This window comes from Gigantopelta aegis, chromosome 8 (assembly GCF_016097555.1).
Source record: "Gigantopelta aegis isolate Gae_Host chromosome 8, Gae_host_genome, whole genome shotgun sequence".
Taxonomy (NCBI): Eukaryota; Metazoa; Mollusca; class Gastropoda; order Neomphalida; family Peltospiridae; genus Gigantopelta; species Gigantopelta aegis.
This window is the reverse complement of record NC_054706.1, coordinates 38,066,797-38,093,619: the sequence shown is the minus strand read 5'-3', so window position 1 is coordinate 38,093,619 and position 26,823 is coordinate 38,066,797. Positions and strand designations below refer to the sequence as shown.

The 26,823-nt window shown below is 37.5% G+C and overlaps 1 protein-coding gene across 2 annotated transcripts in view; it reads left to right on the top strand.

Annotated features, from left to right (window-relative positions):
• Positions 1–2,342: 2,342 nt before the first annotated feature.
• LOC121379231 (extracellular serine/threonine protein kinase FAM20C-like) overlaps positions 2,343–26,823 on the top strand; it is a 44,270-nt gene continuing 19,789 nt past the window's right edge. Inside the window, exons 1-3 of one of the 2 annotated variants that reach the window (XM_041507746.1) lie at positions 2,343–2,453; positions 6,971–7,687; positions 10,329–10,447. In XM_041507746.1, coding sequence (XP_041363680.1) covers positions 7,182–7,687; positions 10,329–10,447 — 625 coding nt within the window. In that variant the 5' untranslated portion in view covers positions 2,343–2,453; positions 6,971–7,181. Of the gene's footprint in view, positions 2,454–6,659; positions 7,688–10,328; positions 10,448–26,823 lie in introns of those variants that run through there. The other variant, XM_041507745.1, reaches the window with a different exon arrangement.

The window sequence follows — 26,823 nt, the reverse complement described above, 5'->3', positions numbered from 1 at the left end:
CTCTCTCTCTCTCTCTCTCTCTCTCTCTCTCTCTCTCTCTCTCTCTCTCTCTCTCTCTCTCTCTCTCTCTGTGTGTGTGTGTGTGTGTGTGTGTGTGTGTGTGTGTGTGTGTGTGTGTGTGTGTGTGTGTGTAATCAGTGGTCGAAATTCAGCCGTCCCGTCGGACCGGCAGCTATGATTATAATATACAATCATATTTGGTTTAGCATGATTTGATTCGGGCCGGCAAAATTTGTAGCTTCCCAGACTGAATGACGTACGTATATATAACATAAGTTCTTTATTATTGAAGAGAGGGGGCATACAACGACAAAATTGTTATAGCTGATGTTTACATAATGCAAAAACAAAGTGCACGAGCCGAAACGTATAAAAACACAACGAAGCGTTTTACAAATAAACATGTGTTCGTCCGTGCAAATGTTTTAGCAACTACCTAATTGCATAAACCAACACTGTTAATATTGACAAGGAAATGGGCAGATAAAAAAGCAGATAAAAAAGCAACTTTAAAGAAACAGTTGCATCGCACACATGTTGTAGTCAGTGTGGTAGATTGCTGTAACAGTGAAAACTTCGAAGGGTAGTTTAGTGCAGGCAAATTGTGGGAGAAACAAGAATTACGCAGCATGGTGTTAAAACATCAAAAGTTTTAATATTGGTGCCTGATCTTGGGAATCTACATGAGGTTAGTATCACTTGTCTCGAAGACTTTCTTGACAATACCTAGAAAATCAATTTTTGATAGTAGTCAGGATAATGCATCTGCTGTTCCCTGCAATGTTTCTCCCCTTGTATGGATTCTTAGGAAGGTTTGACTAAAGAAGAAAATTAGGAGATTGGATTGGATTTTAAATACAAGCCAAATGTGCCAAGACCAGATTTGTGGTTTTTGTATTTTCTTCCCTAAACAAAATTCTGGTCTTATATATAGCACTATATACGAATAATTTATTGTTATCAATCACAACTTCGTTTGGGGAACAATTAATATAACAATTCGTACTTATGGTGATGGTTATATTGTTTGTGGGCACTGCCACAAACTGTTCTGGTAATACAAGTGTAGCCAGTCGTTATTTCACAGATGACTGTGACAAAACGGGTTTCCTGGCATAATTTGTGTTCAGTCGTAGTTTGTGCCCAATGACAAATAGCGCGTATTGATTTCACCCATTCAACAGGTTCACTCTCGCTACACATTTTGGCCACTGATTGGATTATTTTTTCAACAGCGCCCATAATTATTTTAAAGGCAACTGTTTGGTATTTATTATGTCTTATTTGTGTAGAGTCAGTCATACATAATCATAATACAAAATACATACACTTTTCAGGATTTCATTCCAGGAAATTCATGAATTATACAAGTCTTATTTATGTAGTCATACATCATCATACTATAAATATATACACTTTTCAGGATTTCATTCCAGGAAATTCATGAATTATGTAATATGTAATAAGCAAAACACGGATGCGTGTAATTTAATTAGCACTTCAGCGAACTTCAACACGCTAGAACGACTTGTAGCCAGGGCTTCCAGATTATGGTAGCTCCACTCCCATGGCTAGTGATTTTCAATGTTGGGCTAGTAAATAACTACTATTGCCATGCCCGATGGCTAGTGGAAAAAAGTTGTCAAATGCTGAATTTAAGTCTTATTTTGTAAATATGAATATGCTGCTCCCACCCCTGACCCCAGTATTGGTGTTTTTAATCTCTTTAAGTAACATCCGATTATTACTATTAGTAAAATTGTATTAAGTAAAGTAGGGCTAGTGAATGTTTAATCATGGCTAGTACATTTTTTTAATCACTGATCCCATGGCTTGTGGATTTTGTAAAACTTCTAGAAGCCCTGTTGTAGCTTATTGCTTTTATTCGTTCATTTCAACTTATTTTCATGCTTATATCCAATTAAGGTTCAAGCACGCTGTCCTAGGCACACTATCTGGGCTATCTGGGCAGTCTGTCCAGGACAGTGGGTTAGGTGTTAGTGGTTAGTGTTTAGTGAGAAAGAAGAGGATGTAGTGGTCTTACACCTACGCAAATATGAAGTAAGACCCACCCAAATATGAATACGTGTGTGTGTGTGTGTGTGTCCGAGTCGTTAAAACTCGCCCTGGATGGGAGCCGGTACTGGGCTGCGAACCCAGTACCTACCAGTCTTATGTCCGACATGTCACCACCGAAACCGGTAGCTGAGTGTTATTAATTCTATCAACGCCAGGGGCGTGTAGTTTAGTTTCCGTAATGCAAATAAACATGTCTAGGGCTCAACAAGCAGACATCTTGACATGTATGAAATATACCGAGCCAGACGCTTTAAAAAAGTTAATATGCATTAGCACGTTCTGAATTACACCATATACAGCTGGATAACTTACTCTTAACTATTACTAGATTGTTAATGATGTTCAGTGCGTGTTTCGTCAAATACTACTAGACTGTAAGTATAGAAATTCAGTACGTGCTTCGTCAGATACTACAAGTCTGTAAGTACAGAGAGTCAGTAGTTTCGTCAAATACCAGTAGATTGTAAGAACAGGGTCAGTACACGTATCATCAGATACTACTAGTCCCAAACAGTGCTTCATGACTGATACACTAAATGCAGTGGTATGTACTGTTCTGTTAATGGGAAAGTGTACATAAAAGATCATTTGCTGCTGCATCGGTCGGAGTGGCAATGGGTTCCCACTCTTACTTTCTCTCGACCAATTGTCGATGTAAACATTGGTTAGACACCGAATGTCCGGTGTTTAACAGGTGCTGAGGTGTTGTCAAACAAATACCCCTTTCATTTCATTTCGACGCAAACTGACTTCATAGACGTCATTTTTAATTTTAAACATTTAATAGTTCGAAATTAACTGTAGATGAAAACGAAAGATATTTCATTCCACTGAAAACGTATCAGTCACATTTGTAGGCCCTAGTTGTATATAAAAAAAGGATATGAAAAGAAATGACACATTTGACTAATTTTATACAATAGTGTGTAGACATTCCATGCTTGTTCATGCTTCTAGGGTGTTATATCGTGACATTGTCGTGGATACACATTAAATGTGATCTATGGGTGGGTGTTTAGTGTTATTGTATGTGGTGGTGCTCATTTTATATCATATTTTTGACACGCCTTGGTGTATTTTTTCTTCTCTCTCTCTCTCTCTCTCTCTCTCTCTCTCTCTCTCTCTCTCTCTCTCTCTCTCTCTCTCTCTCTCTCTCTGTTTTTATTGTGTGTGGGTTTTTTCAAGCTTTTTGACAGCATATTAAAGTTTGTTTGTTTAACGACACCACTAGAGCACATTGATTTTAATTATTAATCATCGGCCATTATTTGTCAAACATTTGGTAATTTTGACATATAGTCTAAGAGAGGAAACCCGCTACATTTTTCCATTAGTAGGAAGGGATCTTTTATATGCGCCATCCCACAGACAGGATAAAACATACCACGGACTTTGATATACCAGTTGCGGTGCATTGGCTGAAACGAGAAATAGCTCAATGGGTCCACCAACCGGGATCGATTCCAAAGACAGAACATTATATCTTAATACAGCATTGGAAATGGTCTCACGGCTGTTTCCGCGCGTTAGTTTATGTGTTTTTGTGGTTGGCTCACACATATACGATAACAATAATGACTGAAAATCGGGTGGTGTGTTTTTAGTGGAGCTCAGTATACTTTCACCTGCTGTGTGACATTTGTATGCAGTGTTCCTCTGCGGCTCAAGATGTGACGTACAATCAATACAAACTGACAGCGTTCACACTGTTACTGTGTTCACACTGGTACTGGGTTAACAGTGTTTATACAGGGATTGCCAGTCACGTCAACAACGGAAAGTTTACAGAAAGTTAAAATATTATTTGTTTGACACTCAAAGATAATTTTTTTTTTTTTTTTTTACATAAATTTGATAATAACTGATAACTCGTTTATTGTACTCTTATATATACGCTTTACCATAGACTGGATAACACATACCATGACATATCTCTATCTCTATTTCTATCTATCTGTCTATCTATCTATCTATCTATCTATCTATCTATCTATCTATCTGTCTGTCTGTCTGTCTGTCTGTCTGTCTGTATGTATGTCCGTCCATCCATCCATCCATCCATCCATCTATCTATCTATCTATCTATCTATCTATCTATAATTGTGTATAACAATAAATGTGTGTGCGTGTATGTATGTATGTATGTGTGTGTGCGCACGTGCAGTGGTAAAGCGCTCGCTTGATGCGCGGTCGGTCTGGGATCGATCCCCGTCGATGGCCTATTGGGCTATTTCTCGTTCCAGGCAGTGCACCAAGACTGGTATATCAAAGGCCGTGGTATGTGCTATCCTGTCTGTGGGATAGTGCATATAAAAGATCCCTTGCTACTAATGGAAAAATGTAGCGGGTTTTCTCTCAATGACTATGTCAAAATTACCAAATGTTTGGCATTCAATAACCGATGATTAATAAATCAATGTGCTCTAGTGGTGTAGTTAAACAAAACAAACTTTATCAAGATATCAGTGTAGAATTATCATAAGCCTGGTTTCTATGCAATCTATAACATGGCGGCGACTAACACAACTGGACGCATTCGTTCGTTCATTCATTCATTCATTCATTCATTTTTTTTAAATCAATGTGCTCTAGTGGTGTAGTTAAACAAAACAAACTTTTTTTCTTTCATTGATTGATTGATTGATTGATTCATTAATTCATTGATTCATTCATTTATACTTATTTCTGTGATTATATGCAATTACGATTCAAGCAAATTGTCCTGGGCACATACCTCAGTTATCTGGGCTGTCTGTCTCCAGGACAGTGGGTTAGTGATTAGTTGTTAGTTGGTTAGTGAGAGAGAAGTCGGTGTGGTGGGCTTACACCTATCCACTGAGTCGTTAAAACTCGATCAGGGTGGGAGCCTAACCACGACACCACTGAGTCGTTAAAACTCGATCAGGGTGGGAGCCTAACCACGACACCACTGAGTCGTTAAAACTCGATCAGGGTGGGAGCCTAACCACGACACCACTGAGTCGTTAAAACTCGATCAGGGTGGGAGCCTAACCACGACACCACTGAGGCCGGTAATGGACGCAAACTAAAGACAGGTTTTGTAGGAACACATTTGCAGATCTAGACAGTGTGCGTCGTTTCTGCGTCAATCGCAGACGTCTTGCAGATTTTATGGAAAGTTGGCTGTTCACTGTAACATGGTTATAACTGTGTTAGTGCATATTGCCAGTAACTAAAATCCGGCCGGCGAAAAATGTTGGGTGTGGCAGCTAAGTAGGTTTTATCTAAGTTTGACAAACACAAAACAGGTATGTCTTGTTTGACAATGTCTTTTCACCGTCACAACCTTTGCTGTTTAAAAGATACGTTTAAACTATTTATTTCTCTTGTCGGTGATAGATGGGACGTGTCGAGAGGCGTAACCTATATAAAGACTTTTCCTTACTTACTACAACTGAAAATATAGTATAATAAATAGTATAGTATATATATATTTTAAATAGACAAATCAATCATGTCTAGGTAATGTTTTAAGAATGCTGACATTGGTCTACCTTAAATCAGTCGAGCAAAAATAACATAATTGATTTAAATATAACATTTGGCAATTTTCTCTGATTTTTATCAAGTTGTTTAAGTACACCTACTCACAATAAAGTGCATGAATTAGCATGTAAAAGTATAGTCTCGAGTTTATTTTAAGTATTAAGCATTTTTAATAAATAAACCAGTTATTATTCTGCCCGTGGCAAGCCATATTACAGTTAATAGCTATTAGGCCTACGCAGTTGTGACGACGTTCCGGTTTTCCGCTTTTTATACTAAAAGTGACGAGTACAACACTCTAAGGCAGCAGAAGATTCCGTTGGTAACGTATTAAAACACTTGAGTTTAATAGGGGTGGGCTTTAGACCACGTCTTTCTTTTATTAGTTATCGTGTTTTTTGTATTTTCTGGATCATAATATTTTAATTATATTACATGTATGTGTAAGCTTGAAGGCCATTTGGAATTTGGTTTTATCTAACTTATAACTGTTTTTTGTTGGGCTGTTGTTTTTTGTTTTCGTTGGTTTTTGTGTGGGTTTTTTTTTCTTCTTTCTTTCTTTCTTTCTTCTTTCTTTCTGTTTTGTTGTTTATTTGCAAATTTACATGGAAGACATAATTATTACACATATGTTTCTTATTAACAGGCAATATCTTCAAATATAAATACTTGAATTATTAAACAGTTTATGATATGAAATTATGATAGGGTAAAACCTGTATTAATTAGGTATAGTAATTTTCACATTTAATAATATGCTATGACATATATGTATAAGCTCGAAGGTCATATGATATGACTACAATTAAATATATAATGAACTTGACTTCGTTTCCAATTTCATTAACTAGTAAAATTAACGGCAACGGGCCTATTTGATCATAAACATCAGTTTAAAACATAAACACACACGCACGTATACAAACATATTTTCTTTTTCTTCTTATTTTTTCCTAACGGATATTGAATTATAAACATTCCTGTCTAGACTTTATTAGATGGCATATTAATTATATTAAGTCACAAATCCGTGCTGAGTGTGGTTTCATACTTTAATATGCCAGATAATGAAACTTGTATTTAATAATAAATAGCCACCTGAGAGTTTACTGTGGCCCTATGAATGCGAGTGTAGTGTCGACTGATAGGTGGCCGTCACGGGTGTTCGGAGGTCAGGTGGGAATGTTTAATAACAAGAGAACACGCCTATTATCAAGCTAGCTACTAAACTTTGTAAAGACTTATTTATACCTCTGTACACAAACACTCGTTCCAAGTGGACTGTTTCATCCAGCGACACTCGTTTAACACTGACCTAAGAAAAAGAAAAAAAGTTTTAAAAGGAGCACACATATTTTTCTTGTTTTATCTTTTTTCTTCGTAGTTCACACGATTATCCGAGCAGGCATGACTGGCTTCAGGAAGATCTGACGAACGAAAACAGAACTGACACGACAGCTGCCGGAGCGAGCGCGAGACGTTTTTTTCCGCCAATGCTGAGCAGACGACAAGCATGGTGTCGCGAGGCTTGAGTGACTAGAAAACATGGAGCCCGAGCGGGTCCCGTCTCCAGCTAGTAAACTCCGTTCGCCAGAATGATACTCAAGTACAGGTATCTACTCGGCGGCTTGGCTGTGTGGGCGACGTTGTCGACGGCGTCGATTTTGTATTTCAGTTTCACTAACCTGAGATACGACGTGGTTAGCGGCGATGACGAAAGTCCGTCACGCGTGCTGTACGCTGCACACTTACCAGCGGCGCGGAAGAGACTGAATAAAAGCAACTACAACTACAGCTACAGCAACAACCTCAGCCCCGACGTCGATCAACTGACAGAGAAAGATATGTTCGTAAATCCCGTACACGTGAATGTAAACAGAAATCCGAAGACAAAAAAAACTGTGATGAAAAACGGAATGTTTCAGCCAAACTATACAGACATGAATGTGGATATGTTTTTGAGGACTTTGAGCAAGCAGGATAAAGCCGTCTTACGTGTAAATAACTCCAGAGAACATTATCCTTCTTATTTGAAACAGATTCGAGAAAAACCAGAAAAACGAAACTCACCCAGACTTCCATCGTATAAAAAATATACTGGGTAAGTGTTCTTTTGTGACTATTAAATTAACAAGGATTCACACTCACTCACTCGCTCACTCACTCACTCACTCACTCACTCACTCACTCACTCACACACACACACACACACACACACACATACATGCACACACACACACGCACACACACGAGACAAAATGTATTTTCTGTTTTCTATTGAGCTTGTGATTCTACTATATTTTAAAAGCATTAATGCTCTAAAACACATCTCAGATGTCCTAATTTTGCACACTCTTTTCCAAACCCTCCCCCCACCCCGTGCTGCCTTACTTCCAGCAGGTCATATATTTTCTTAGCCGGACATATTTATTTTGGCCTGCTATTTATAAAACAAAATAACAGCAGACCATATTTTACTTTCTATTTCGAGCCCTGCAAACGCATGCATCCATTTTTTTTTTTAATCTACATGATACCATATACGTACCTCATCGGTTTAAAGAGTTCATGACCTTCGTCATTGAATATAAATATAAGTTTAAATTGCGTACCATCTTTCTTGTACTGTTACAGTTATAACTGGATACAGTAGGCCTAACATAATAACAGACAAATAACTATTCACAGCAATGCTACTATGAATGAAAGCAATGACACTAGAAAAATTGTGTTAAACCGATAGTAAAATAAGGTACTATCAGAGATTTTTTATTACTGCGCATAAATAATATGCACGTTCTATATACACCTCACATATACACGCACATTCAACTGCACACAGAGCCAAACAGTCAAACAGTGACATATTATGGTTAGTATACACTTTCATATTTCTATGCTTACCTTTCTTTGACACCCAGTAGCCGAGGTGTATTTTTGTGCTGGGGTGTCGATAAACATTCACTCACTCATTCATTTATTTGTATACACTTTTCACAACAATAATGCTAAGAATTTATTATTTTTTAGTTTATTTAGTTTTTTTATTATTATTATTATTATTTTAAATACATGTATATTTTCTGGAGAAACATGACCCAACGCCCCCATCCCCCCTCCCCCCCCCCCCCCCCCGAAACGTCTCTCGCCACAGTCTAGACTCCCCACCCAACCCTCACAATTTCCTTTTAATGCGACTGCCTAATTTACTGAACAAATTTCCAACACTGCTGTGACTGATATTCCGAATTTACCAAAACAGTTAACCACTATACCCTAACGTATATACTGATTGGAATAGGTCACAGTGGCGTGATGGCTCTTTTGACTGGAACAGACCACTGTTTAACACTGCTGTGATGGCTCTTTTGACTGGAACAGACCACTGTTTAACACTGCTGTGATGGCTCTTTTGACTGGAACAGACCACTGTTTAACACTGCTGTGATGGCTCTTTTGACTGGAACGGACTACTGTTTAACACTGCTGTGATGGCTATTGTCTGGAACAGACCACTGTTTAACACTGCTGTGGTGGCTCTTTTGACTGGAACGGACTACTGTTTAACACTGCTGTGATGGCTATTGTCTGGAACAGACCACTGTTCAACACTGCTGTGATGGCTATTGTCTGGAACAGACCACTGTTCAACACTGCTGTGATGACTTAACTGTAACAGACCATTTTTAACACTGCTGTGATGACTATTGTCTGGAACAGACCACTGTTCAACACTGCTGTGATGACTATGGTTGGAACAGACCACTGTTTAACACTGCTGTGATGGCTATTGTCTGGAACAGACCACTGTTCAACACTGCTGTGATGACTATTGTCTGGAACAGACCACTGTTTAACACTGCTGTGATGGCTCTTTTGACTGTAACGGACCACTGTTCAACACTGCTGTGATGACTATTGTCTGGAACAGACCACTGTTTAACACTGCTGTGATGGCTCTTTTGACTGTAACGGACCACTGTTCAACACTGCTGTGATGACTATTGTCTGGAACAGACCACTGTTTAACACTGCTGTGATGGCTCTTTTGACTGTAACGGACCACTGTTCAACACTGCTGTGATGACTATTGTCTGGAACAGACCACTGTTTAACACTGCTGTGATGGCTCTTTTGACTGTAACGGACCACTGTTCAACACTGCTGTGATGACTATTTTGACTATTGTGATGATAATTTTTAGTATTCAAACAAACAAACAAAACAAAAAGTTTGCTTTGTTTAACGACGAGCACTCAACCGCCTGAACTAAATTTCGCCCCCACCCCAACAGACAAATACGTTTGTAAACAAATAAACTCACTAAAGACCGTGGAACCGGTTTGTTCGTGGCTATTTCTCGTTCCAGCCAGTGCTCCACAACTGGTGTAACAAATGCCGTGGTATGTACTACCCTGTCTGTGGGATGGTGCATATAAAAGATCCATCGCTGCTAATCGAAAAGAGTAGCCCATGAAGTGGCGACAGCGGGTCTCTCCCCCCTCCTCTCTCTCTCTCTCTCTCTCTCTCTCTCTCTCTCTCTCTCTCTCTCTCTCTCTCTCTCTCTCTCTCTCTGTGTGTGTGTGTGGTTCTTAACCATATATCTGACTCCATATAACCGTAAATAAAATGTGTTGAGTGCGTCGTTAAATAAAACATTTCCTTCCTTCTTTCCTTCCGTTTGTTCATATTTTGATGAATGTAATTTTTGAGTCTATCATTGAATTGATGAATGGTTTCAGATCAACTCACTGGGAGACCTTCCACAAGGGGATACGCCAGGACTCCCTGTATGACCCCGACGACCCCGTCATTGAAGCGCTTCTCAAGGACATATCTCTTCTACCCATCACTGATGTCGGTGAGTTGACAATCGCCCACGAACTTAATTATATAGTATGGTCAGATTTCTTCAGAAAACCCTTATACTTCACAACGAAACAGTCATTGGCATAGCCAGGAGTTTGTATTGGGGAGCTCCCACATAGGGGTGTGGCCAAACGCACTGAGCCGTGTTATAAGGTGACAGGAAAATATAAAAGGAGGCAGGATGGAAAGAGACGTGAGGCTTGTCCTCCATCTCCCTCCCCCGGCTACGCCAGTGGAAACAGTACATAACCTATATAGTGTATTAAAAGACTGAAATAAAGTAACGGTCACAGACATAGACGTCGAAAACGGGTGTGGAGAAGGGACTTTGCCTCCTCCCAATTCCGACCCCGTTCGACCCCGTTGGTAGGCTTAATAAAATATAACTGATAAATGTGAAACCTCTCAAAACCCGACCCTTTGTAAAAAGAAATTCCCTAAAAACCGGACGTTTTTAACGATCTCTTTTTAATAATCAGTACAGAACTTAACCTTTCTATACCGGATTTTTTATTTGGTCCCGAGGGTGTCCGGTTTAGAGGGGTTTCAAACATTTTAAAATTATTTGCAATAAGATGAGTGTCCCGGACAGGACAGAAAGAAGACCCTTATATATGAATTTGCCCATCAACAAAAAATTGAAAGCGATATCGTTAAAGGGCTGTATGGTCTGTTTTAAAAGTTTAATTGTTATGTTCTGGGTTAGCAATCAGTGCGATTTGCTATTCTTTTACCTTGAAACGTTTGTCAAAGGTTGTACATCAATCACAAGTTGTCACATACGCAATATTGACAGTCCGGCTGCACACACGAGTTTACAGCCTTCAAAAACCGTGGCTTGGTGACACGGTTTCTTATAATTATTAGTGACAAGTTATTGTTCCGGTCTACTTACGCTTTTAACTAGGCGCGAAATTCACAACTTTTGTCTTTAGCACATTCAATAATACACATTAAAAAACAGAGATCCCTGTTATAATTACCGTAGTTATATATATATATATATATATATATATATATATATATATATATATATATATATATATATATATATATATATATATTCACATACATACATACAATGTGTGTGTGTATGTGTGTGTGTGTGTGTGTGTGTGTGTGTGTGTGTGTGTACACATGTATACGCCATACGAGTGGGCACAAGTTATCCAACATACGAGCCCCTCTTCTAATTAAAATATATTTTAACAATATCGGCGACTGCAACTATTTTCAAGAATATGAATATTAAAACTATAATAATAAATACATAGAAAAAATAAGGCAAAATGAAAGAGAAAAGAGATCGAGTGAATTGAATGTAATTATAACTAGTTGTGCGGAACCCGTCTAGTAGTACTTTATTGTCAATGTTGAGCTGTCTGAACCGAACATAAATTACATTATTTTGTAACGTTACAGAAAAAGTGTTATATGAGACCCTAATCCTCACAGTATTTCAATATTGGTAACATATCTGAATTCACAAATCCATTACCTCCCAATCCTCCAAGTTTTGTATTCCTAAATGCCCTGACACATATTTTACAATGCTTTTAAACTAGTCACCTTTAAGCAATTCTATAAAAATATAACTGTCGTGGAAATGGGGTAGGGTCACAAAACAGGTGGATACACATATATAGAAAGCTAAGAGTCCTGCAATGCTATCATAAATTTTCCATTCTTAGGGATGTAGTCCTTGACAAAAATCACTATGAGCATTCGTCCCCCCCAGGTGGTACCAATTGGCCCACATTTTGGGTTCTGGCTCATGGACTTCCTCTTTCACTTTCATTCACATCATTTATTTGTTTTGCCTTCTTGTTTCTATCGCTATAATATAGCTAGTTATAATTTAATCGTGTTTCATTTCTTAAATCATTGTGTTTGTTTAATATATTTCTGAAAATCAACAACAACAACAAAAAGCATGTGTTTGTTAGCGTCGTCCTTGAACGTGGTTCTAAGATTTACTATTAACTGTAGATCAACTGGTCCAGAAATATTTAAAGAATATAATTGTTTTATCTATGTTGGTTTAAACAAGTTACATTCAAAGAAATAATGGTAGCTGCTCTCATAACAATACCAAAAATTACAAAAGGAAGGAAGGAAATGTGTTATTTAACGATGCACTCAGCACATTTTATTTACAGTAATTACAAAAGAAGTCCGAATTAAGTCCACAGCCGTATAAGTCTACATTTAAAGTACTTAAAGTGTCTCAGTCTACTATGTAAAATATTTTCCTTTCGATTTCCGCATAAATAGAATGAAAAGTTTGGTTTTTGTTTAACGCACCACTAGAGCTCAATGATTTATTAATCATCGGCTATTGTCAAATATTTGGTAATTTTTACATATAGTCTTAGGGAGCAAGGGATCTTTCACATACACCCTCCCACAGACAGGATAACACATACTACGGCCTATGATATTCCAGTCGTGGTGCAATGGCTTGTAGTGTAAGTGGTTTTTCTATTAGTAGCAAGGGATCTTTCACATACACCCTCCCACAGACAGGATAACACATACTACGGCCTATGATATTCCAGTCGTGATGCACTGGCTGGAACGAGAAATAGCTCAATGGGCGCACCGACGGGGATCGATCCCAGACCGACCGCGCATCAGACAAGCGCTTTACCACTGGGCTACGTCTCGCCCCTTAAATAGAATGAAGGCATCTTGTAACGTTCAGGTGCTACTGCTTTAAAATAATAATAATAATAATAATAAAATAATAATAATAATAAAAACATTTGCTCACAATTTTGAATTTCAAATGGCAAGGCATTCGACAGATCAATTGTTGGATGTAAAAATGATAGTTTTAATACATTTGTTCTAGCAAAAGGAATGGAAATATCATTTTGGTTCCTTAATCTAGAGTGGACGCTTTGTTCAACCCTGGATGGTATATAGTTTACTAAAAAAAAAAAAAGAGTCAGGAACCATTACCATTTATTATTTTGAACAGTCAACAATTAATTTGTTTGCCTCTCGGCGTTAGGCGAGTGTAGTTAAACCTGTTTTTAAGTATTACGCGTTTTCTGATGAGAACAATGGTAGGCCTGTTATTATTCTTGCTGCTTTGAGTATATTTTTTTTCTAAATTTACCACATCTAGTACGGGACATCCGTTGCAAACCTCAGATTCATATTTTAATACTGGGCATATGGATGTTGTATATAGCTGCATTAGTATTTGTCGATTTATAGAATATTGATATTTCATCAGTACAAAAACCATAGTTGAAGATGTGATTGTACGAATTATACGGTTAGTTCACCTTTGAAAACGTCACCATCCAAGCATCTAAACTAGAGGATGGTGATAAAATGTTATTTATGATATCAACCGGCAACCATTCTTGTCACGTTATGCTTTAAGACTACCGCACACGAGTTATCAACTGAGCAAAAAGTCTCAAGTAACTTTTTACTCGGCTAATAGCTCTTGTGTGCGGTAGCCTTTAGACTGAAGACTGAATGAATGTTTAATGACACCCCAGCACGAAAAATACATCGGCTATTGGGTGTCAAACTATGGTAATGCAAATAAATAAAGTGTTGATCAACATCAATATAAAAACTCAAGACAAACAAAAACAGTGTAAAGAACTGTGCAAAAACACGAATATCACAGAATTTTACGGATTCTGAATTTTACTCAAAACTTCAATTTTGTGCTGTATTGGCCATTCTCAAAGAGAATGTTACACCCCTGCACCACGGTGAGGTTACAGCACACGCAGGGGGGTAGCCTTTAGAATACGTTTCCAAAGAGGTATAAAGCTTGGATTTAGCATCATTTCTTTCCCCTCGCCAAGCGTCAAAAGTAATTTACTAAGCACTCTTAATTAGGAAACAAGTTAATACTGTGTAAACATAAAATACTTAATAATATGTGTACATGCATTTAGTTTTTGTGCATCAGGATAATATTGATTATAATAAATGTCTGTCACTCGGCACGTTTTCAAAAATATTCAAGCGTAACTGCAGAATCGAAATCACTTTTCTACCCTGGCAAAGCCTTTAGAGCAATGCTTTGCTGTTTTGTCACCAGTCTCATTCCCACTTTGGTTGTTTTTGGGGTTTTGTTTTTTATTTTTATTTAACGACACCACTGGAGCACATTGATTTATTAATCATCGCCTATTGGATGTCAAACATTTGGTAATTTTTACATGTAATCTTAGAGAGGAAACCCGCTACATTTATTTCCATTAGTAGCAAGGAGTCTTTTATATGCACCATCCCACAGACAGGATAGCACATACCACGGCCTTTGATATACCAGTCGTAATGAACTGGATGGAACGAGAATAGCCCAATGGACCCACCGACGGGGATCGATCTCAGACCGACTGCGCATCAAGCGGACTCTTTACCACTGGGCTACGTCCCGTCCCCATTGCCACTTTTAATACAAATCAGCTAAAAACAATTACTTGACTTTGCTGTAGACTTTATACACAAACTTGTTTTTAGGGGCGTGAGCGCCATTTTGAATCTGGCCGTCTGTTGGCCCAATTTCACAAAACATTGTAAGCCTAGTTTTGCACGTAAATGTATATCTATGACTAAATCACAATCCATATTACTATTATATATAGTACAAGAAGTATAGTTTGAAGTACACATATTTTATGATCCTTTGTCGTTAAAATGCTCTTTTTATCTTCCGTAAAGATGTAATTTCCTGTGTGAAATAGATGTCAAACACTTGTAAATTAATGACCGGTATAACTGCTAGTTGCAGACATAAACTTACGATGTGAAATAGACTCCAATTATAATCCGCGGGATACGAAACACATGCGCCCTTCGTTTTAATTTAAAAAAAAGTATTTGTTTAACGTCACCACTAGAGCACTCAACGTTTATAGAATAATCAGTGGATGATTAAAATATAACGCAGACTGAACAGATTCAGAATTTGAACGCACATGATATAGCTATAAGAAACTATTTCTGGGTTTTATATTTGTGTAAACATTGTTGAGTACTATTCCTCTTTTTTCTGTGAGAACATAAATTTATTTTAGTTGTTCTGGAAATAAAATTATGTACTAAAACAAAATTAAGTAAGGGCGTGTAGATAGTTTTAACATTTTCCTTTGTATTTGTGTTTGGTTTTACCAAGTATACAAAGCTTATATCACCGGTCAAAATTCACTCAAACAATGTTTAAAAATTATCTATGATCAAAATTTGCTAACATTAATTTATAACATTAGCAAGTACAAAAAAAGAAGAAGAAGAAGAAAGATAAGTGCATTTCTGTAGGTCTGGAGCTTATATAATAAGATTAATATTTTGGCGTTTTATTTTATTATATAGGCTCACAACAAATGTCTTGTGACCTAATAGTGAATTACCATTTTGACCTCTGACCTCGTTTTATTTTATTATTTTAACAGTCGTGCTATTTATCAAATACACACACATACACACACACACACCACACCACACACACACACACACACACACACACACACACACACATCGCACTAGCAGTACATGCGATTCTATTTGCTTTTAATGTCTATTGAATTTAGTCACGTGTCGCAAAAGGTTGCATTTAAGAAATCATAATAGACTGGCAAAGGTTTAAGTTTGCCGATGTGAAATGTCTAACAAACATCATTGCCGGTTAATTTTCACAACCTGCTAACTGCATAACATTGTGCATAGCTGACACGTCTGTAATATAGCAGTAATCAGACACATTGGATAACAGTGGGCTATTTCTCGTTCCAGCCAGTGCCCCACGACTGGTATATCAAAGGCCGTGGTATGTGCTGTCCTGTCTGTGGAATGATGCATATAAAATATCCCTTGTTACTAATGGAAAAATGTAACAGGTTTCCTTTCCAAAACTATGTTAAAATTACCAAATGTTTGACATCTAATAGCCGATGATTAACAAATCAATGTACTCTAGTGGTGTCGTTAAACAATACAAACTTTTTAACTTTGATTCTTTGGTGGAAGATCAAGTTTAGATGAATGGAAATTAAATTAGTGGAATGGTGTGTATTTGTTTCTTGGTATCACTTCTTTTTTGCTATTTGCCCATTTCTCAGGTAATTGTGATTATAGTCTGGTTGTATAATTTCAAAATTATTATGGGGAAAAAAGTAAAGGAAAATTCATTCTTATTTTTTCTGAATCAGTACACCCCATAGTGTTTCAGAGAAAAAGTCCCCATGTATGCGGGGTAGGGATAACACATTTAAGGTTTCGGTCAATTGTGGTCGATCTATGTCGATGAAAATTGGCAAGAAGTTACAAAAGTATTACTCTTTACTGTTGTCTATGGTAGAAATTGATATGATGATGTTATCATAATCAAATTCAAGATGGCTGCCATTTTGGCGGGGGAAAAAAATTGTTTGGTGGTCAGCTAACTATTGAAAAACAACTGAAATTGTTTGTAAATAAAATTTATTTACCTGTGTTACAGATACTAATTATTGCGTCTGAAGTTTTCAGGGAATTATTAGTGTAGTGACTGGGTTTCGAATCCTGAATGCTACAATATGCATTCATGTTAATTGTATTCAACCTTATCATGTACCAATTATAAATTGGGGGCCATTGCATTATCTTTAGAGTTTTGGGGAATCCCCCTCCCCAAAACTCTAAAGATAATGCATTGGCCCCCAATGTAATACCCCTTTTCCACATTTCTGACGTCTATTAATTATTTTCAAGCAACAATTGATTTGATAAATCACTCATTGACACGATCCAAACATGTTTACAGGTTCGTATCAGATCGATTGGGACTTTAGCTTTCACACCCGAAACGCGAGCGTTTGTCTATGTCCGTTATTGTTAGCACGAGTATGAAATGACCATATTGCCAAGGTGGATCAAACACGGTGTCCAGTTTAAGCCACTGAATAGTTTACGTAAATATTCGGAGACTGTTGAAAGTCTTGGTGGATACCATTGCAGGCATTCACTAGTGGTCTAGTCTAAGATGTTTAACAGTGCAATCAATTAGACATTGATTGCACTGTTAAACATCTTAGACCACTAGTGAATGCCTGTAAAAGCGAACAGTCATCGAGTCAGCACTTTACAATTTTCGTCCTCAAACAGCCAAGAAACTGAAAATGTATGTCTTGTTCTCTGAATGTCTTAAGCTGGCCTATAATTTGTCATCTCTCTCCCAGATTGAGCAGTCTTTGCTATAAATGGCATCAGTTTAGTCAAGTGCTATACATTTCTTGTGTCATTGCCCTCTATTCAGGGTGCACCAAAATATCCATCTGCAGAAATATTTACATGTTAAAGTGCTGTGCCAGACCATACACTAAAATTTCAAATTCCACAATTAAATGCTTTCTTAATTCATTGCAATAATATTTTACACCGATATGTAAATCAATAATTACGAAAATGCCCCATAAAAGTATTAAAACATCACTCCCGTAGAACACTGCCGGAAACGACCGAGTAAAATTCTCGGTAAAAACATTTGCCTGGTAAATAGCCGTGACGTCACGAAGGGAACGCGCTTCACTGAAACCTACCACGAGATGACTTCCAGTGCAAGTGAAAGTGGGACCGACGATAAATAACTCTTGAAAATCTACGAGTCAAGTGGACCCGATATCAGTAATTTTAAGAAATAAACAAAAACGACTTTTAGTCCGTCCCATCCCTCTATGAAGATGGGGGTTTTTGTGAATAATTTCAGTTTAGTTTGACGTATTTTGGAAATAACAAAACAATACTATTTTTTGTGTGCAGTTGTGAAAACAGTCTGCTCAGAAATAAATAACTTATTTTAATTTTTAAAAATAAACAAAAACGACTTTTAGTTTAGTTTGACGTAAAAAAAAGAAGTAAAAGTGTTTTGGAAATAACAAAACAATACTATTTTTTTGTGTGCATTTGTGAAAAAGTCTGCTCAGAAATAAATAACTTATAGCACATTCCATAGTATGAAAAAAGGTTTTCTCTGTGGGAAGATATAGTAAAATTAATTTAATGTATTTATAGTCTGTTTTACAGGGAACGCCTTTTTTCATACTATGGAATTTACAAGTCATTTATTTCTGAGCCGATTGTTTTCTAAGATGCATAAATTATTAGCTTCTTTTTTCTTTTTTACAAAAAAAACCTAAATTTTTGTAGGATGGGACGGACTAGGCTATAGATACTTACTTGTCTGTACTTTATTGTTTTAATGTTCTCGAACTGTAAAGAAAAATCTCACAAATGAACGAGATGCAAACGACAACAAATCGGATCTCGATGGTTGCACGAACCGTGCATGAGAAAACAAACTGACCGGAGTTGAAAGCATAACGCAATTTGGGACATTTCGGTGTGGATGGCGTCCGCTTGTTGTCATTTGTTTTGTATCGCAGAAAAATTGTTGGTACGGCATCTTTTTTTAAAAGCCATAACACATGGTATTCCCATATCTCGCTTAAGCCGACAAGCCAGTTCGGACGAATCGAAACTAAAGTGTCTGCTGTCGCAACGGTCTCCGGCATTTTCTTCCTGTCCAGTATTTCCGCGTTGTTTTAATCAAATTCACACACAGCTTTCTCACAGCAACATTACTAGGAAATGCGTGAAGACTAAATTTATCGGCTTTTTTATTGCTACAACCGCCAACAACACGCCGTTTAACCATAATAAACACAAAAGAAGCAATGAACAATGGCGATGATTATCGAAAGGAGTTCCCTTCGTGATATCACGGATCAAATCTTACGGAAATTCCCGAAACGAATTCAGCTGGTTCTGTTTTTCAGGGGAATATTTTTAAATGGAAAATATACCGGTATATAATTTAAAAAAAAAAAAAAAAAAAAAATTTCTAATCATATTAAATAATATCTTGATTGATATAACTCAATACATCATACATCTGGAACAGCACTTTAACTATAACATTTTAATATTTGGTGATATACACTTAACTAATCAGGAAAATATAGACATTTTTAAATCCGTTCATGACTTTATTGTAAGCACTAAACGTTTTGAAACTTATTAGCACTGTTACATTTCTCTACCTGTATTATTTCATGTACCTTTCCTTTCTGTAGCTCACTTTTATGTTATTCATCTACTATTATGTTTTATTATTACTATTGTTAGTTATTAATTGTCCCCGTCTGTCATCTTGTCAGTTGTTTTGTAAAAAAAAAATGTAGGGAAAGGTCCTAATATAGGCTTACGGCCTGTCGACCAATCCCACCAGCAAATGGAATAAAATATTGTTTAAACAAAGTGCTATACACAAATTATGATGTCATGTTACACCCACATCATGTTTAAAACAAAATGTTTTTATAACAGTTGGGTCAAGCATTGATGACATAATTTATTGCGTGAATTGTGGAATGCCCTACTACTTTATATCTTGTTCCTCTAATGGCATTTATTAACAGATAATTTCATTGTATCATCTTTCCATGCATTGATGCCGAACAATACCAATAATTTACTGATTCTTGACATAAACCAATTTGGCAGAGGCATTCAGTGTATAAACGCCTGATTTTTCTTATTTTAATACATGGCAGCAAATGCAGCAAATGGAAAACGTATGTACATTTCCCACTGAAAGTACTGCTCTGAAAGCTCTCATCAGTTTTAATCTGAGATGGTCTAACAATAACTGAATGAATAGTCAGATAAATGTTCAGTGTTTTGTTTCATCCCATTATGATTTTGGGTTGATGATTTTTCAAATTTGTAAAAACATTTGATCAGATCACTTAATGTTGTAGGACTTATACTACTCCTGTCTTAGTCCACTTAGAGATCAAATGCGCATTGTAGACGGCAATGAGATTGTTTAGTACATAAGGTGGGAATGCAACACATACTAGGAAGCAGTATTCGTTTAACTTTAAACAGTACTGGCCAAAGTAGTAATGAAAGAAGTGAACTTGTCTAGCTGCCTGAACAAGGATCAGAAAGCATTCTTTGCTAACATCACAATTTTCATTGATGTGGTCTTTCACCACTTGGAACACAAGGAGATGCTGATATACTGCACTAGATTATGTCAGCAATCTGCAAACTGTTAAGTAACTGTAAATGACATGCGCATCTTTGTATTGTTTCTGCATCACTGGGAATATGATAATAGGAACATATGTGTCAATAAGATTATCAGATGAACAACGGAAAAACTAGTGGGATCCTATAGAATTCATTTTATAAACGGTGTGCCTCAAAGGTTAACCCGGACATTAGAACTTAGGGGAAAAACGCTTTCTATTCATAGATGTGATATGACATTGTCTATATTTGGACATACCAAAAGTATGCTGATGAAAGTTATAGATCAATTCATATTGTATTCAGCCGATACGCAAGCCACTATGAAAACACTTTGTATAGCTTTATTAAATTCTAATGGAATGACTTCAATGACAATTCGCTTTTACAAACATTAGACATTGATTGTGCAAGGTACACAGACTATGCAGTGGATGAACTTGAACAATGACAATATGGTTGATTTGCACTTGAATCGGTAATGGCAGACATGGACAAAACAATGGAGAGTTTGAAATCCACTAGATGCATTGAAAAACTCAAATCCCGAACAATCTCGAACAAACCTGTTGACTTGCTAATGCAAAGAATTAAATCTGCAGAAGCCTCAATTCTGGAGATTGCCACTGGGTGATCTATTAAAACTGTTCCAACCATTGCTGAATAGTTGGGTGCGTAAAAAGGTTGAACATAATTAATATGAAAACAAATTGTCCTCTTCAAGATTCAAATCCCCGTCCTCCCCCCCCCCCCCCCCAAAATAAAAAAAAAAAAAAAAAAAAAAAAATCAAACCAAACTGTATGGATCTGCATAAGAGATAACTGAAATTACATTAAAAACTGACATAGGATAACTAGAAAACAACATTTTCGATGCTATGGACGCCATCTTGGATTTCACGATGATAACATAATTACATCAAATTGGCCAATGTATTTTAGTAAAGAGTAATCATTTCTCTAACGTTTTGGCAATCTTATTATTATAAAATAAAATTTGTTAGACCTTTATAATTGGTGTGCCATTACAAACATTTAAAAATGTTTTTGATGAGTTAGAATAACTAGAAAACAATCACAATTGTGTTATCATATCAAATTTAACCATAGACTCCCGTAAAGGGTAATCAGTTAAGTAACATTCTACCAGGTTTCATTATTATAAAATAAAATGTGTTAGTCCTTTATACTTGGTGAATGAAAAGGTTGAATACAATTAACATGAAAGCATATTGTCGTCTTCAGGATTCGAACACAAGTCGCCATATATCTAAGTACGTAACAAATTCAGACCAAATCATTAGTATCTGTAATTAAGACAAACAAAAAGTTCAGTACAATTATTATCAGCTGCTTTTGAATAGTTAGAATGACTTGAGCTGACCACCAAACAATATTTTAGTTATTTCCGCCAAAATGGCAGCCATCTTGGATTTGATCATGATAACATCGTCACATCAAGTCCTTCCATAGACAACAGTAAAGGGTAATTCGTTTTTGTAACTTCTTGCCAATCTTCATTGACATAAAAAGGCTACAAGTGACCGAAACAGCAAATGTGTTATCCCTACCCCATATCTTGGTGAATATCTGGTGAAATATAGGTTTTGAAGCCCTAATTTCAAAGTGCTGTAAAAACAAATTCCCCAAGACCCAGACATGGGGATTTTTTTCTGAGACACTATGGGGTTTACTGATTCATAAAAAAATAGAAACTCATTTTCCTTTACTTTGTTCCCGCAAATTTGTTTTTGCAACCAGCTATTTATTAATAACAGCAAAACTATTATCAACATTCACTAGCCAGTCTTTCTTTGTACGTTTAAAAAAAATGCCGAATACAAAAATGCATGTTTGAAAGTACTTTGATAATTCATTCAATATGGCGTTCATAGTAACAGTGAAAACGTGAGTCTGTGTGTGTTTTGAAGATTCGCATTATTAATTTTGTACTATAACTTGTGTGATTTTCTCAATTAAAATGCTCGAATGAAACTATATAACAGTCCTCAGTTCTACTAATGTGAGAACCGACGAATTTCGAATGGATAGGCAGAATTCAATGAAATCGTCAGCAGGCAGATGCGTGATAAACATGCAGATGTACTGAACATACCCCTGACGTCCCTGGAGCAGTGCCACATGTATAATTCGATAGGTGCGTCATTAGTTTGCCGTCAGCAAGTGCAATATCAGTTATATCTAAACAACAATATACTGAAAGGAAGTTACTCGACCCAACTGTAATATCAATACAGGTGCGTGTGCAATAACATAAGCGTGGAAGGTGGGTGGGTCTAGATTTTGGCGAGCGAATTTTACGGGGATCCGAGTCATGTCTCTTCCCCCCCCCCCCCCCAACCCCCCCCCAAAAAAAAATCGCCTTGAGCAGATGGAGTGGTTCGGGGGTCGACACGCACACACGCCTGTAATACTATGTTCAATGTATAAAAAAAAAAAAAAAGAGAAAAAACCCAAGTAGTTTGATTGTGTTTGACACCATTACAAATTTTTAATTATTATATATAGCGTGTGAATTCCATTGATGTTATCGTGTAATTCAGGGGTAGGAACCCTCACCCGAAGTGCGGAGGTTCGTGAGATCGGTCGCCGTCGTTGGATTCCGTTTTTGTTTTGTTGAATGTCTTTGCCTCATAGCTAATAATGTAATATCAACTGTACTAACGTTTCATTAAACAACGTTTCTGTACAATCTGACTGAAATCAGCTACACTGGCCACAGGTAATGATTATAGACTTGGGGCTGATTTTAATCAGATTGCGTTGCTATATTTCTTTTGTTTCCCCCGATATAATAATACAAATAGTATACACGTACAGCGGTTGTTATTGCCATTGCTGGTAATTTACGGGTTCGTGTAAAAACCGTTAATCAGCTGGTGTAGAACATTTAATCACACGGAGGTACATTATTAGGCATCAACATTATTAAAAAGTAAATATCCCTGCTGTGTCAGCCCAGCACCCTCAACCTGTAGATAAAACCACATTGTTAAAATTTATATTTATTTTCTAGGTGATAACATTTAATAAGCGTACGAGACGGGGGAGGGGGGGGGGGGGAGTTTGCTGGAGCAAATCTTCGAATTCGGGCAAAAACGATGGAAATATTTTATTTAACGACGCACTCAACACATTTTATTTACGGCTATATGGCGTCGGACATATGGTTAAGGACCACACATATAGGAAACCCGCTGTCGCCACTTCATGGGCTACTCTTTTCGATTAGCAGCAAAGGACCTATGCACATCCCACAGACAGCAGATCGATCTCCGTCGGTGGACCCATTGGGCTATTTCTCGTTCCAGCCAGTGCACCATGACTTGTATACAAAGGCCGTAGTATGTGTTATCCTGTCTTCGGGATGGTGCATATAAAAAATCCCTTGCTACTAATAGAAAAATGTAGCGGGTTTCCTTTCTAAGACTCAGGCCCGTGGTCGATCCCCCACTTCCGGTGACTTTTTTTTCAATATGCCCCCGGACCCCCTTAAGCAAATCAGGCGCTTCGCGCTTCGTGTGAGGCACTTCGTGCCTCACCATAAGCCTAAACGACACCCCCCCCCCCCCCTCTCAAAATCCTAGCTACGGGTCTGAGACTATATGTCAAAATTACCAAAAGTTTGACATTTAATAACCAGTGATATATAAATCAATGTGCTCTAGTGGTGTCGTTAAACAAACAAAAACACTGGGAACTGTTATTGATACTGTTACTGTTATCTTGACAATGTTGAATAGGTATATTTAACATTAAGGTAACTACATTTGAGGATTGTTTTGATTTTTGAGTAAACTACAACTAGTACTAAAAAAACCCAGTTTATTATATCATTGGTGGTTTGCTCTAACTTTAGCCACAATGTTTGTTCTGCGTGGGTCGATGGGTATTTCATCGTTTTAATATATTGAAAACAGAGGGAAAATAACTTAAGAATTTACAATAATACAATGATGATAGAATACAAATACAAGCAAAGTCCCGTCTGTAAATGAAAATCCAACTGCAATTGTATTCATTCAATAATATTTACGTATTCGAGAATTGTTCCATATTAAGGAACGATCTGTTAATTAACACCTGTCACAAAATCAGTAGAGTTATCCATCTCAATCTGTAGGTTTGTACTATCTCATATCTGTCGTATTGCTTTTCGTCAGAATGCGTCCCTAAATCAAACGTCCAACTCGTGTTAACACCTGTTACACTACACTGAATAAAATACGGCGTTTTAATTAAATCTTTTACACGTGGCAATAGCATGTTCAGGAATGTAATCGTTTATAGACTGGATGCGGCGCGGGCGTGCGGTCCGTCTAAAAAAAAAATATATATATATACTGAAAGGAAAGGAAAAAGAAACGTCGGATCATAAATTGTGGAAAAATTCCTAAATAAGTGGGCGGATTTGTATGGAAGTTGTACAAATAACTCATTGGGTTATTGTGCATTATACCCTGAATCCACACTCAATGAAGTGTGATAGGGAGCGGCGTATGGCAAGACAATGAAAATCACCAAAAGCACGTGCAAAAGCATGATTCAGACAAAATCGGAGGTACAACTCATACCACATTGTAGTGTTACCTGTTACAGAACACAATCCGATGCGTTATTTGGTAAAACTTTAATTGCCATTATGCCACGCTTGACTGAAGTTGAGAGGTGTCAAGCAATTTCACAGCTCATGCAAGGTCATACGCAAAGACAAGTTGCCGTGCAATTTGGTGTGAATGTTCGAACCATACAACGTCTTGTGATACATTTACGGGAAGGGTTGCCGACCGTCCGGTCCGGGCGCCCACGTGTAACGTCACGCCGAGAGGACCGAGCAATCAGGCTTGCGCATTTGCGCGATCGTCACCTTACTGCCACCGAAACTGCTCGCAACACCATAAGCACCCACAATCGTCCCATCCACCCCAAAACTGTAAGGAATCGACTGAGAGAGGCCAATCTTGTCGCGCGTCGTCCCTACGTTTGTCTCCCTCTGACGCCTTTAATTGGCTGCGTGCACATGTACCGGGAAGGTCCCGCATGATGCAATGGAGGCGTATACTGTTCACGGATGAATCAAAATTCACACTTTTCCGGTCGGACGGGCGACGTCGCATGTATTGACGTCGTGGGGAGAGATTTGCCGACGCTTGCGTTGATGAGAAGGACAGATTTGTGGGTGGCTCAGTCATGGTCTGGGGTGGAATTTCCCATGGGTTGAAAACGCCTTTGGTGGTTATCGCTGGGAACCTGACAGCCGTCCGATACAGGGATGAGATCCTGCAGCCTCACGCCGTGTCCTTTGTCCAGCAAAACAACCTGACATTGCAACAAGACAACGCGAGGCCGCATGTTGCAAGAGTGTGTAGGGACTTCCTTGCAGCGAACAACATGGTCCCCCTTGACTGGCCCGCTTACAGCCCCGATCTGTCCCCCATCGAGCACTTGTGGGATCAGTTGGACAGGATAGTGAGGAATCGTTCAAACCCACCTATCACCCTTGCCCAGCTCAGAGATGCCTTGGTAGACGAATGGAATAACATTCCAATGAGTGTGAATGCCTTGATGAATTCCATGACCAGGAGGGTCAGGGCAGCTACACAGGCACGGGGTGGTCACACACGGTACTAGTGAGACCGGTGAGACTAGTGGACTCATACACAGACTAACGAGAATTAAATGACATGTGACGGATACTAATGAATTGTTTCCATGAGTGTTTGATTTCAGTTATAGAGGGGTACCCTCATTTGCAATCGGATTATGTTGCCATTTTCTTTCACATTTCAATAAAAAAAATTGACAGTATTATCATTAGTGTCCGTCCTTCATAGATATGTAGTACAATTGTACATACCGTGTCATACAATTTGATCTGCTGGCTTTAAAGTTGACCCGACGTTTCTTTTTCCTTTCAGTATATATATATATATATATATATATATATATATATATATATATATATATATATATATATATATATATATATATATATATATATATATATATGTATGTATATGTATGTATATGTTACAGTCAATGTGTAAAACCAGGCAATCTGTAGAATGCCTGAAAATTTCAGGCAATCTGTAAAGTAACTGATTCACTCGAGCAATCTGTATATTGCCTAAATATTTCAGGCAATATACACATTGCCTGACTTTTCAAGGTAATTTCTAGACACATTGCCTGAAATGAAAGATCCATCATTCATTGACAGCAATTGTTGTAAAGGTAAACACAACTAGTGACAATATATATATCTATATATATATATATATATATATATATATA